A 13948-nucleotide genomic window follows, 5' to 3' on the forward strand; every position below is an offset into this window, starting at 1 on the left:
TTGACTGCCTTTAATGCTGGGTAGGTATCTGTGTGCATTAAGTATATATAAAAGGTACATGTAGCAATACTTCCTTTATTCTGCTCCAAAGCAGGATCATGGAGTGGGTGTTCTGCTATTCTCTTAGAGATGGGAATATTGTTATTCTTTACCCTAACGCATGTCAGCACAGGCTAGAGAAACTTCTAGCTGCAGTAGATCATGTGTAAGTACCAGCCTGAAAAGTGGCTGAGCCAGAAGCAGGTGGATGCAAGTGATGCTTTAATGTGGCTGCCACGTACTGTCCTCGGAACTGTTTTGTGAACTTTGCAGTTCAGAAAACCAGCAACAGCAAATTATTAAGCCCCCTTCATTTTCTCCAACGACCCAGACCCTTTTAATTATACTTTTTCTGCCTCTGGGACTTGCACTTTTTCCTCTCTTTGCTTCAAGTCAGTATAGTGAATGTGCAGCAAGAAAGGGATTTATATTTGTATTTTTACATAATGACCTGGATTTACACTGCTCTGAAAAGAAGTGAAGTTGTTATGCAGGTGTACTCTATTTCATAAATTTGCCAACGGATCAACTGTCACTTTAACAAGATATGTAAATACAGTTGAATAATGATTTAAATAGGAGAAGAGAAAGATCAGAGTGGAACAAACTTCAAATGTTTGAACAATCCCTGCCATTACTGTCATGTTGAATATGGTTGATTCAGAATTCTTTTGGATTTTGACAAGTAGCTTCCAATTAGAAAAGAAAAAATGGATTTGTTTTGTTTGTGTTGTTTGCTTTTATTGAGATTGCTATCATGGAAATTGTTCTACATCAAGTACTATTAGGCTAAATTTCTTTTTTCAAATTCCCTACCTCAGAAGAAATACAAGAATGATTCTAAAAAAACCCTGCCTGAATTCCATGAAATCAAAATTTTTATTGGAATATAATTTTAATATAAAATACTTTTCCAAATACTTTAAAGTTCTTGGGTTTAGTTGTGTAAAAAAAGCTTTAGGGGGAATATTTATGGTAATTCTGATGTGCTTATTGTAAAGGCTAAGACTGTTTCCGCTAGGAAAGCTTAATAGTTTCAAGTTGTACAGCTAAGTTTTGCAGAGTAACATCATAAGTATACTTCCCAATTTTGTACAAGACTCCAAAAGTATCACTGCTGTTGTTACACTTAGATTGAGTCTGTGATAGTTCCTGCTTCTATTGGTAAGTTACGAATTACAATGCCTTGATAAAGCAAATTGATTTTATTTGTGTAATGATAAAAAATCCTAGGGCTTTTTCGGTTATTATGATCCCAGATATCTGCATCAAGTGCATATGTATTTTTTTTAAATTTGGCCTCTCCATATTTTAAAAGCTGCCTGTGAGTTAAAAACGTAGTCGCTGTTAGGGACAGGCATTTCAATTGCTTGCTTCATAAAGTGTTAACACAATTGTAGAAAAATTGATACCATGAGATGCTAGGAAACAATAAGTAAGATCATGACAGTTTCTTTGAAGAAAACATATTTCTCTTACGTATTTTTGAAATATGTCTTACTGTCTTTTATCTTTGGATTTTATCCTTTCCATTTAGAAACTATTTCTCTAAAATATAATTTATGCCCTGTTATTTTCATAATTGTTTCTTCTCCTTGTCTCTAGAACAACTGTCAGCTCCTATTGGGGAAAAAAATTATGTCAAAATTCTAAATATTTCCATCTACAAAACTCCTTCTACTTCTCATGGTATAAAACAAAGCTTACAATAGATGGAATGAAATTATTTGGTTTCCATATGTGAAGGCTTCCTTTCTGAATGACTGTGTGATCAAGTCCCTCTGTAAATCCTCAGTAAGCCATATATAGTAACTTCATTTATTACCTTCTGGAACTTGCATGGTTGTGCTTGAGGGCCTCCATGCATTATGTTTAGGTTTAGCTTTTAATTTTTTAAAAATATTTTTTCTTAATTTTTTTAATAGCAAATGTCTAATGTTATGCAGATGGCTTAATCATTGTTAACTTCAGTGGCTTGTGTTTCTACTCATATTTTTTTTTCCCCCCAAATTTGTGCCCACACATCAAAAAATAGGAAAACTAGCTGTTTTCATATAATTATGGATTTCTACAAACTGTTCATTGCATATGGAAAAATATTAAAGAAAATGGTAAATAAATATTTAATTATCATAAATGTCTCCACATGCAAGTTTCAGAAGCATTTGAATGTGAATAGGATCATGTTTCCCAAATCATGATAGAAAGAAGCGTTATGAAGATAAGCATCAGCACAAAATGAATAAGTGTAATGATTCTTAAAGTGTATCTCACCAGAAAACTGCCTCACGCCCCCCCCCCCCCAATGATTGCTTTAGCATCTCTTAATTTGTAGCACTTGCGACATATTTGCTGTGAAATTCCTGAATCATATTCTCTTTCAGATGGACAAAACATGCCCTATAGATAATAATGAGACATTTATTTTCCTAAAGCTGACATAAAATATTATCTCTGATGAGTTTTCCCGCAAGCTATAATGACAATCACAGGAAGTCAGATTCTTGTAGCAAGCTTCTGAGCAACACAATCATTTCTGCTTTTCTGTGCCAATGTTCTTTTGGATACGCATTGAATTCCAGGGTAATTTTTAGATTTCACAAACTTGGTAACAGTTTAAAGATGGAAACATGTTTAAATGAGTTAAGCTTATTCAATACTGTGTTATGATTCATAAAAATAATCAGTTGAATGTGAGGACTTGAAAAAAATATGAAGCCTATAGATGGAAGAAATCAGTTGATGTAGTTTTCTAGAATATTTCATTGCTGTTTTTGTAAATTTTATGTTAATTTGAGACCAGTTAGAATTACAGAAAATCACTAGTTACACAGAGTGAGGCTGACGTCCCTCCAAATGCCTCAATCCAGTCCAGAGGAGCTACCTCATGAGAGCACAGTTCTGGTTTTCGCCCTCATTATTTTTCCCCAGTTTAGGTGATTTATGGGCATTGATCCAGACACAACATACAACAGAGTTTCTTTTCCTAGGTTTTGCATTGCAGAAAATAGGATCATAATTTAGAGCTCCATAGCATATAAAAAGCAGTAAGGTACACAGAGAGGAAAGTCTTATAGATCCTTTTCTATAGTAGTGCTTTAGCAACTCCAAATATAGCAATCCATGTTGAGAGCTATTCTGTGGTGACATCAATAGATTTGAACAGGTATAGGTATTAGCCTGCCCCAAAGACTTAAAAATGTTAATTTTGATTGCATTAAAAATAATTCTTTAATAAAAAATAAGATTTTTTCTTTTTTTCTTTTTTTTTTTTTTTCCCTTTTTACTTTTTCTCCTGTGCGTAAGCAAAATCCTAGTCCAGGCATGTCCTCTATCTCACCTTGGGGTCTTTGTCTTAGATACCTGTTCTTAGCAGTGTATTAACAGTGTCACCTAGTCCTAGCTTACTGGTCTTTAACACCAGACATTGTGTTAAACATACTTTTTATGGAAAATATTTACAATTTTAAGTAGGGTTCCTTTTAAAAAATAAAATGCATCTGTGTGTAGTGTGTAATTTCTTCTTCAGTCATGCATCCAAGATAGTTTCTTGGACGTAAATAAAAATTAGAAAGAGGAATGTGTGGTATTTGTTAAGGAATTTAAGTTTGAAGTGTTTAATCATTTCAATTGTATTTTGTAAGTTTGTTCATTTTGGGGGGATGTGTTATAGACATCAGACATATGGAACAAAGTAAACTTATGGTTAAATAGTACAGTACACACAATCTGTAGCTTGTGAACTTATAGGAGCTTATTTGGAAGAGTTTGCAACTGTGCTGAGCAGTTCTTCACAGCTCCCACTTAAAATAAACACTCTTTTTGAAGCCCAGAAGTAGGAGCAAATGGCAGTCATTCAGCATATGCACAAATAATTCATAATGTCAAGTCTTGTTTAAAGTCTTGCTAAAGATTATTGACTTGAGATTCAAAATGTGTTTGAAAACCATTCAATGACTTCTTTTTTGGTTATATGGATTCTGATGAGGACCCAACACCAACCTGCATTATACTGGTGCTGTCAGAATATTGCTGCTGGTAAAATAAAATTTAAGTGATCTCGAGCTTTCCACTACTTATTTATATTTCTCCAGTGAAGTATAAGTTCTAATTAAAAATCTCATTTTATAAGAATGAGATTTATAAGAAATATAACAAATTAGAAGACTGTCCTGGATTCTGTTTCTTACTTTGGTTAATTTTATTCAAGAAAACTAATGATACTGTTTGAATGACCTAGTAATACGTTTAGTGATAAAACCTCATTTTTGCTATATTTTCTGAATGTTTTGTGCTGTTTTGTAGGTTACACTGGAGAGCTGTGCCAGTCGGAGATTGATCATTGCATCCAGCAGCCATGCCAAAATGGAGGTACCTGCTCATCCAACATCAATGGATTCAGTTGTCAGTGCCCAGAAGGTAAACAGCAGACCTGCCTAGTACCTCATACAAATTGGTGTTTTGCAGGGTGTACGTAGTTTAAATTTTCAGTTATATTTATATTTTTTTAAATATTTTTAAAATTGTGCCTTGGACATAATTGTAGGCAGAAAAAAATCCAGATGAGAACTCTTTGTATAATCAGCAATAGTATATGAAGTACGGTAGGAGCTTGTGTTTCAGTGTGTATGTGGTGTAGAAATGTTCTCTCATTCTCTGGCACCTCTACGGTAGAATTGAGGCTCCAGCACTGTGAGGAAGGTGAATCTGAGGAGACTTAGGGTGTGGTCTGATTTTTGTGTTGTCCAGTAAATGTGTGAGAAAGAGGTGCCTCCCTTGTAATATTTGCATATTTCTGCATATGGGTCAGTTGGCTAAAATGTGTGTAAGAGCAGTAATTCAAAAACAGAGGAATGATTTCAATCCTGCAAAGTTTTAATTTATTCTTCTTTCTGTTTGGACTTATTCCTTTCTGTACATGAAAGCCTTTTGGTGATTCTCTTTGGTAAATGTAACTCTGCAAAACGAGGACACCACAAATGCTTTTGTAACAATTTGCTGACTGGAATGGCAGATGCCTAAATTGCTCATAAAAAAATTATCCCGAGTGAAAGCTCTCAATTATGAAGGCTTCTATTAGTTATTTATAAGTAAAATTAGAACCTTGAACTAATTAAATCCCTGTTCTTACTTGATCTGTGGATGTTGGTTTTTATTCTGCCAGCACCTTACGCTTACTCTAAGGGTACAAGTCTTTGAGAACTGCTGCGGTAATATATACTTGCTTAATAATGAAGATTATCTGTAATTTCTTTAGACTGATTCCTTGCTTTTCTAGAGTGTTATGCTTTAATGAGTGACCCACTTGTCGTGGTTTTAGCCCAGCCGGTAACAAAGAACCACGCGGCCGCTCGCTCACTCCTCCCGCCCCCCTCCGGTGGGATGGGGGGAAGACGGAGGAGAGAAAAGAAGAAAAAAAAAAAACCTGGAACCTCGAGGGTTGAGATAAAGGCAGTTTACTGGGACAACACAAAGGAATTACAACAACAACAACGGTACTAATGAACGAGTATACAAAAAGAGTGATGCACAGTGCAACTGCTCACCACCCGGGACCCGACGCTCCGCCACTTCCCCCACCGAAAGAAGCATCCACCCCCCCGGCCCGCTCCCTATATATATACTGAGCATGATGGCACATGGTATGGAATAGCTCCTTGGCTAGTTCAGGTCAGCTGCCCCGGCTATGCCCCCCACCTCCCAGGTTCCTGTAAAAATTAACTCTATCCCAGCTGAACCCAGGACACCACTTAACAGCTGTGTTGAAACACAGACACTGACATTTTGACAGCAATGCAGATCTTGCATTTGGAAAATTGTTTGCCTTATAACTAGTAGCAAAATTCAGTGAGAAAATTATTAGATGTTAGACTTGGTCAATAATATACTTGCGTTTTTCTTAAGATCCTTGAACAGATTTCATTAAGGATGCTTTGCTGGAAATGATCTTTCCAATAATAAATGCTTGGAAAAGTAGCTACTGGGATTTTTGGTTGTTTTAGAATTGCCATATTTCCGTGTGCGGCATACCTTAATTGCTTGCTGCTGATGACCTGGTAATGAATATGCTGACCATCTCTCAACTTCTCTCCTGCCGCCATTTGAGACACTGGCCACGGGGCAAGGTTACTGGTGGGCTGAGGTCCCCACGTGGCCCCATCACCCATCCTCTGCTGCAGGCCTGCCGTGGTGCTGCGCCTGCGATAAGGTGCTTGTAGCATGGCTCTTTGGTGCCCTGCTAGAGGGCGTTTATGCCTTGGGTGCCGTGCGGGGTTGTGGCTGCTCTCCTGCTCGGGGGGCTCATGCCAGCAGCAATTAGCCGGTGAACGGGAGCGGGGCAGGCTGCCAGCTCCACCTGGCCCGCGGGCCCTGGCACGGCTGCAGTGCTGCTCTGGCAAGTACGCCGGAGCCAAGGGCCCCGTGCCATTCCCCTGTGCTGTGTGGGAGACCTGAAGCACAGGAGAGGAAGACCTTCCCTTCTTCTCTGTCCAGAGCTGTTCTCCCCAAAGAGAGTGACGGAGAGGTTATCTGATGTGGCACGGCTTGATGTGTAGCATTCTTATTGACAGCAGCTTTTCTGCTGCAGGAGAACCAAGTTCCTTGCGCTTCTCTTTTCTCAGTTTTACATGTGTTTGGCTATCTCTGTGTCACGCCACTTGGTCGTACCTTCTTGTTGCCTGCTTTGTTTCTTGAATACTTATCTTCTGCTCTTTTCTTTGCCACTGATCCATATTTGGGTTTGATAAGTTTCCAGTTGTCACTGTTGTGTGTTCTGCTTTAATTAGGCTTATTTTGGCACTGTCATTGTACTATCTTAGTATTTAGGCTGTGTGCTCTGCTCTTTTTCCTTCTGGGCACATTGGTACCATTTTGTCAGTATTCTGGTATTTTTGTTTGTCAGCACTTCTGCTCTAATTATGTGCTACAAACTTGTGCTCCTTTTCTGCTTGAAGTCTTGAGGTTTTCTATGGTTTCTGGACTTTACTTAAAGATATGATGGGCTTTTTGACCCTTCCAGAGGAAAGAAAAGAAATTACAATTACTTAGCAACTTCAAGAAGTACCTCTACTCATAGACGTTGTTGATAGGCAAACATGCATTCTGGGTCACCTGTCTGAAACCTTCTGTGCAGATTTACCAGTTCTAGTCTCCCAAGATAATTTCCGTGTTTCCAAGAACAGCCATGTTACAGAGCAGGGACAGAATTGGTGGAAGGGCTGTTACTCTGATTGCTTATTTATATGTCTAACATGCTCACATGGTATAAATGTTTTCAAAAAGCACTGGGGCAACACAAGAAAGAAATTTTACTGAAATACATTTACAACTCTCGTTAAAATCAGTTTTCTTACATTGACCTGTATTATTTCCAATGTAGAAAAAGCCTTTGGAGGGGATAGAAATTTTCAGGAATTGCTTTCTGTCTGGACTGCCCAGGGTTATTTCCCTTAGACAGAACAGTCTTGTACATGCTGTGTCTGATTCTCAGTCCCTTGGACATGAGAAAATCATTCTTAGGTTTGCAGGAACAAATGCCGTCTTGTGTGCATGGTTGCTCTTCTTGAGTGAGCCTGTGATAACTCAAGAGCAGCCCCAAAGGTTCTCCCTGACTCCCTAATAATTGCCGTTGTTTCAAAGAGCGAATGCTTCCCATGGAGTTATGTGGCTGTGCTTCCTACTCATGTCCCCACCGTCAAGAGGGGAGAGTGTTGGTGCAGAAGTGACACAGTCTGTCTGCAAGGGCCAGTGCTATTGCTCTGGAGTAGCCTAATGGGCATATTAGGTAATAAGATATTGCTTTTCTCTCTTGTTCAGGAAGATCTACTAATGCCAATGAGCTCAGGAATTCAGATATTTTGTGGAGGGAAAGAAAGGGTTGGTTTAACAAAATATATTATCTAAATTTACTAACAACTGCATTTCCTGTGATTCTTCTTTCCTCTTTTGAGGTATTATCCTCTCATAGAGGCATATTTTGAAAGCTTTTGTTTCGGTTTTGAAGAGATTTGGTTATTTTTGTAAATACAACAAAGGATAGTTAATTGAAAATTGCAGATGTAATAACTTGCAGATTTGCTATTTTTTAGCATGTCCTCAAATTTTCCATTAAAAAAAACCCTACCAAAAACCCATGATAGGTTTCTAATTTAAGTGAGGTCTCTTGCTCTGCTGCTATTCTCCTGCTGTGCTTAACAGTAATTGCTTGTTGAGAAGAGGCCTTCCTTTCTGTAGTGCTAATTCAGCACAGTGGGGGAAAGGTAGCCAAGGAGCTTATATATGTGTAAAACCTAAAAGACTGGAGATATAATGTAGTTAGGCAGAAAATGATAAGAGAAGATGGAAGGTATCATGAAGGGAAAAGAAAAGGATGGCAGAAAAAGGAATGAGACAGAAACAATGAGGAATGATCTCGAGATTGTGCATTTCTTTTGCAAGTGAGATCTGTGGTTCATGAAAGTAGCATGTGATTACTTAGAGAAGGTGAGATCGGAGGCACTGGAAGCAGCTTGAATCAGATATGAACATTTCATGATTATTCTTTAGACGATTTTACTGTCTTAAGAGTCCTTTAGTAAAGAAAATTTCTTTATGCTTGCAGATTCCATTTTCTGCGTGATGCATTGTAGATTTTAATGTCCCAAATATGTCAGAAAATAAACTCCTATGTGAAGTTGAGTCACCTGTGCTAAAGAGAAAATTGGATTTTATACTCAAATTTATAGTGAAGAAGCTTATGCAATACTAAGGACTGAAAATTTTGTTCAAAATTTTTACTCTTTATTATTGTGAAAAGGATGTTTGGGGTGTTGTAGTTACTTACAATGTGGTAGGGATCTTTGATCATCCTCTTTAAAGTTTCGTGATAATAAACATAACGTTTAGCAAATGTTACCTTCAGATGATCATGCAAAGAAATTTCTAGACATTCTAAAAACCTACACATAGTAAACATATGTCAACCTGAACATGGATATTTGAAATTCATATTGAGAATGATTCTGTAAATACCCATATCACTCTTAGATATCTCCTCTGATTTTCTTCTACTTATTGTAATGTATAACATACTACTGTATTGACAGTAATATTAATTAATTTTATTTGAGTTGAGTGGGGTACTGCTCATCAATTTATATATTTGGTTGCTTCATTTTCTTTAAGTCACTGAGAAGTTACGTGAATTCCCAAAGCACCCTGAAGTGAAATTCAATATACAAATAATAGTTAGAAACATAGAAAAAGCTGGTTGGAATAAGCAAATATAATTACAATAAATGTTTCATCGATGGAGAAACTAGTTATCCTTACTTATGTAGTTATTAAATTCATTGAAATATTTGTTAAAAGTTGTTTTGGTTGTGGGGGTTTTTTGTTTGTTTGTTTGTTTTTTGAAGTGTATGGAAATTGCCTGATTGTGTGGTGAGGAAATGCAAGTCTCACTAATCCGTTCCTTACACATGCAAATTTTGTAAAGTTGATAGAATGAAAGACTTGGTACTTGTGTGTATATATATTTTTTATGTATTTTAAACATTTGGAGAGCCTTTGTTAATTTTGCTCCTAAGAAAATATTAAAATAGTAGTGGAATATAGTTTTGAACAAAGCCAGATAATAATGAGCAAAGTTCAGATCAGTTATTCATAGAAATAAACTTCTGTTGCAAGATGTTTCTGAAGTTCTGTTACATGCAATTTTAATGTCCTGATGATGTGTACAGATGAACTGCATTCAGTGTTATAGGAAACATTAAACTTTGATAAAAATAGCAAGCATTCAGCTGGCCAACCACGTGAAACTGGCTTGGATTCTTGGGGTTTTGCTACTTTCTCTATGTGGAGGTCACCTGTTCTGACAGAAGTGGCAGAAATCTTTTAATTCAGATTAATATATTTTTGAAAAATAGTCATCAGCAATAATGGATTTCATAGCCATCCTGTAGAAGGAGATGGAGAGAAAACAATGCTATGATTAGGAATAGATAACTTGAAATTCACATTTCTGGACTGATTTTATTTTACTATTGACAATTTGATTTGACTAGCTGCAGGTAACAACAGCTAGGCAACACACTGAGCAAAAGTGCCCTGAAATACCTGCAGGTATTTCTGGAAATACTGGAAAGCAGCAAATTTATGAATGCTCTTACTGTGCTTTCTGTGGTTTAAAAAATAGAGTTTGACAGCTATAGAAGATGCTAAGTTGTGATTCATATGTGTTGATTTGCAATAGCAGCTAGAAAATGCACATTGTCACCATGAATTTTAATTGACTGGGAGGACGGAAGTTATTTGCCTAGATTAAGAATAGTTTAAGTTTCAAGGTCTTCACTTTTTCTGGGCTTCATTGTTCATGTAAAAGCCTTTTTCTATATTATATCTTGCAGATGTGATTCTAACTTCTTTAGGTTTACATACAATAAACCTATTTATTGTCTTGATTCCAGGAAACTAGGCCACACAGCTGTTGCCTATAGAAGATTTCCCAAGATTACTGGTGATTAGAGAATGCAGAAGTCTTCATATTATCATAAGAGAGTTTAATTTACCTGAAGAACATTTTGTTGTTAATTACAAATTTTTATGGCTGTTTAGTTTCTGGTACTTTCTGCTAATCTAATGTTTTTGCCTAGCATCTTCCCAAATTGCTCTTATTTTTAATAGACTTCTCCTTAATGCTTTAATGAGTTTAGCGTCTGTTCATCTTTATCCATAAAGACTTTGTGAGGGTGAATTTTAATAAAAATCTTACAACTACATTTTAATGATTTCTAGATTCCTTATGATGAGTATCTTTTTTCCCTTTACAGAATTCTGATGAAATACCATCAGGCATCTTATATTTCCTCACAAAACAATTTTCTATAGGGAAAATAATAAATTGCCTGTATTTCTTTTCATATTTATCCCTGTATTTCATACCCTAAAGGTTTTGTAATCCTGAGTCCTAGACTTAATTTTTCACATTTGTGTAATTCTTGGAATTCGGTCTAATATAAAATTCAGGCAAGTTGGTTGTTCCACAGACTGTATAAAAAGCAGTTGTACAGTATCTTCAGAAAATGTTTAACTTCCTTGATTTGTACATGGCTCTTTTGCTTTCAATAGCCAAGTAATTAAAATCCTACTGTGTTGAGAAATCTGGCTTTTATCCAGAGCTTTTCTATCTCTGAAAACATTTTCTGATCTAGTTTCTATCACTGCCCTGCAGGTCTGTAGCAATATATAAAGAATATCACCTGACTTAATACTTTTGTTCCTCTTGACAACTAGCCAAACGGTCTGATCCATGTAAGCACAAATATTGTATTGTGGTTTTTAGCAGTATAAATCTTTTCTAATATTGCCTTTCTCCTTTACCTTCTGTGATATTCCTTTGGTAAATTTTGCATTCAGATCTTTCAAATCACGCGTAGGCTTTACATTTCAGTCATGTCCCTGTTACACCAATAATGACCTAGATGCACGGTTGGGTTCCTGTTAGCTGGCTGAAGAACAGTCCAGGGGATATTTATCCACAGATAAATAATCCTGGTTTTTATTATTTTTTTTCTCCAGCATTTGATTCCATTTTCAATCAATACACCTCTGACTTTATTTTTTTAAATTTATTATTTGCATTATTTGTTTTCAACAGTTTTATTGGCATGGACTTAAATGTACATTGAGAAACGCCAAAATAGTGGATCTTCAGTTCAGATGTGTAACTACTGCTGCTTTGAGTATTTTTGGTTATTTAACTCATAAATAAGATTTAAACTTCCAAAATCAACTAAACACGTTTCGTGGTGCAGTCAAAGATAGCACAAGGGCAACATGTTTTAGTGTATTTTAAACCTGCGTATGTTCTTGAAGTGCTTTGTCACTTGAAACATTAGCCATCTGCCAGTAAGCTTCTCTTTGTCGGGAAGATTATTGCAAAGGTTGTAGTGAAGCAGCATTAGTGTCATTGTGTGACCTCAGATCTCTTTGATCCTTTTTAATCCGGTTTCAGAGTTAGTGTAGAGATTTCACCGGAGTCATTGGCTGATCTCCTGGTAATAGTTAAAAGTCCTTGCAGATTCTTTTAGATCTGTCCAGGATTTTATGATATCGGGACAGGCTTTTTTAATTTGTCAGTAAACTGTTGCTGGAATTAGATTCTTGGTTTTAGGGTTTCTGTTCTTTTCAGTTTCTGATGGTTATGAAGTTACCATCTACAGGAAGGACCTCTAATACAGGATTCCACAGTATCTGTTTTTAAGCTCTCCCTCTTCCAACACTGGTGTGCAGGTGGTTCTGCTAAAGCCCGTGAAGCAATCTGAGCCATAGGTTAGCAAAATGGAGAGGCCAGAAGGCTCTTGCCTGGTCTTTGCCTGTGCCCTGCCACACCTGCTTTTCTTTCCTGGTCTGTTGCTGAGTTACTTATGGCTAAACTGTTAAAAGTTCAAATCTGTAGATTGTTTCTTTTTTTTATTACTTTTTTTTTTTAAATTGGATTATTTTTTCTTTGTTTTTCATTCCATAGCTCTGGCTTAAGATTTATGGGCATATGAGGGAAACATGGCTTTTTAAGTCATTTGTCCAGGACCGACTATTCTGAGGATGTTCCTAAAATCCTGCTGGCAACAGTGGCCCAGAATATCCTAGTTTTCTCTGGAACTCACAGGGCAGTTGCAGCCTTTCCATCTTTTTCTTAGTTACAATAATCTGAGTTTTGTTAATTCTCTAAGTAGATCCCTCTAGTACACTCTGTGTGGGTTATTCACCATTGTTTAATACCATTTCCCTCTCTTTCTGATGCAGTTCACTGAGCTTTTGTGGATCTATAAATATCCTCAGGGTATTTAAAATTAATTGCCAGTCTCCCTTTTTTTTGTGGTGTGTGCTGGAAACTTCAATGTCTTTAGGCTGATTATCTTAGCCCTCATTCACTCTTCAAGTCTTGGAGCTCAGTCAAGTTGACAGACTATGCTCAGTTCACTAGATCTTTCTGGCCCAGGTTTTCAACAAATCTAATCAATCAAGAACAAACTATGTTTGGTTTTAGTAAATGTTCGGGGGGGGGGGGGGTTGTTATGCTTTAAAATGTAAATTAATCTATTTCTTATGCGCTTGTTTTCAGAAATTGCAACCCCTGACTTGCTACCCATGATTACAGTGCTAGAACTACAGTTAAATAGTTACAGTTTAACTCACCTGAATGTGAATCATGAATAATTAGAAAAGAAAGAAAAACAAAATACCCTGAAAGTAACACATCTGTCAAAATTAACTGAACACTATTTCCTGATTAATTGTACCTTGCTTGAAATGTGGAATGACATTGTTTAGAACAAAAATATTTACTGAGTCAGTAAAAGATGGTGAGATGTTGTAAAGTATGTATTGAATGTGGTATTTGGTCTCGCTTTTGTTATTCATCATAAGCTTTATACAATATAGGGCTTCAGTTCTAATACATCAACTGCTTTTAATCCAGCAGCGAGACTTTATGGATACAAAACCTATAGAAGTAAGGCCAAAAATCTGCTTCATTCCATCAGGGATAAGATTTCAATATTAAGTGTTAATCCAAAGTGTCACCTGTCATTTCCATGCTCTGAGTTGTTTGCAGGATGCTATATAACAGAGACATCTCCTCCATCTTGATGCTTTCTCTCACCACCAGGCACGTTTTGTGTGGTGGGTTTTTTTTGTTTGGGTTTTGTTTTCATTTAGTTTTGTGTGTTTTTTGTTTGTTTGGTTGGTTTTTTTTAAATTTTGTTTTTCTCTCTTTCTGATTAAATATTTTTCAAATCCTAGAACAGTTTTCATGCATTTACTTATTTTCTTTAGTGTCTGAAATGTTGCTACAATCTCCTGGATAGCAGTGGCAATGTGGTCTGTTCTTTGTCTTTTAGACTGGCACAAATGCAGTGGTTTACATTTT

The 13948-nt window shown here is 36.5% G+C and overlaps 1 protein-coding gene across 1 annotated transcript in view; it reads left to right on the forward strand.

Annotated features, from left to right (window-relative positions):
* Positions 1-13948, forward strand: part of DNER (delta/notch like EGF repeat containing) — a 135090-nt gene that overhangs the window by 88953 nt on the left and 32189 nt on the right. The window contains exon 7 of the mRNA XM_075033252.1: positions 4345-4458. Within this exon, the coding sequence (XP_074889353.1) occupies positions 4345-4458 (114 nt within the window). The remainder of the gene's footprint in view (positions 1-4344; positions 4459-13948) is intronic.

The sequence above is a fragment of the Buteo buteo genome, chromosome 7, assembly GCF_964188355.1.
Source record: "Buteo buteo chromosome 7, bButBut1.hap1.1, whole genome shotgun sequence".
Lineage (NCBI taxonomy): Eukaryota > Metazoa > Chordata > Aves > Accipitriformes > Accipitridae > Buteo > Buteo buteo.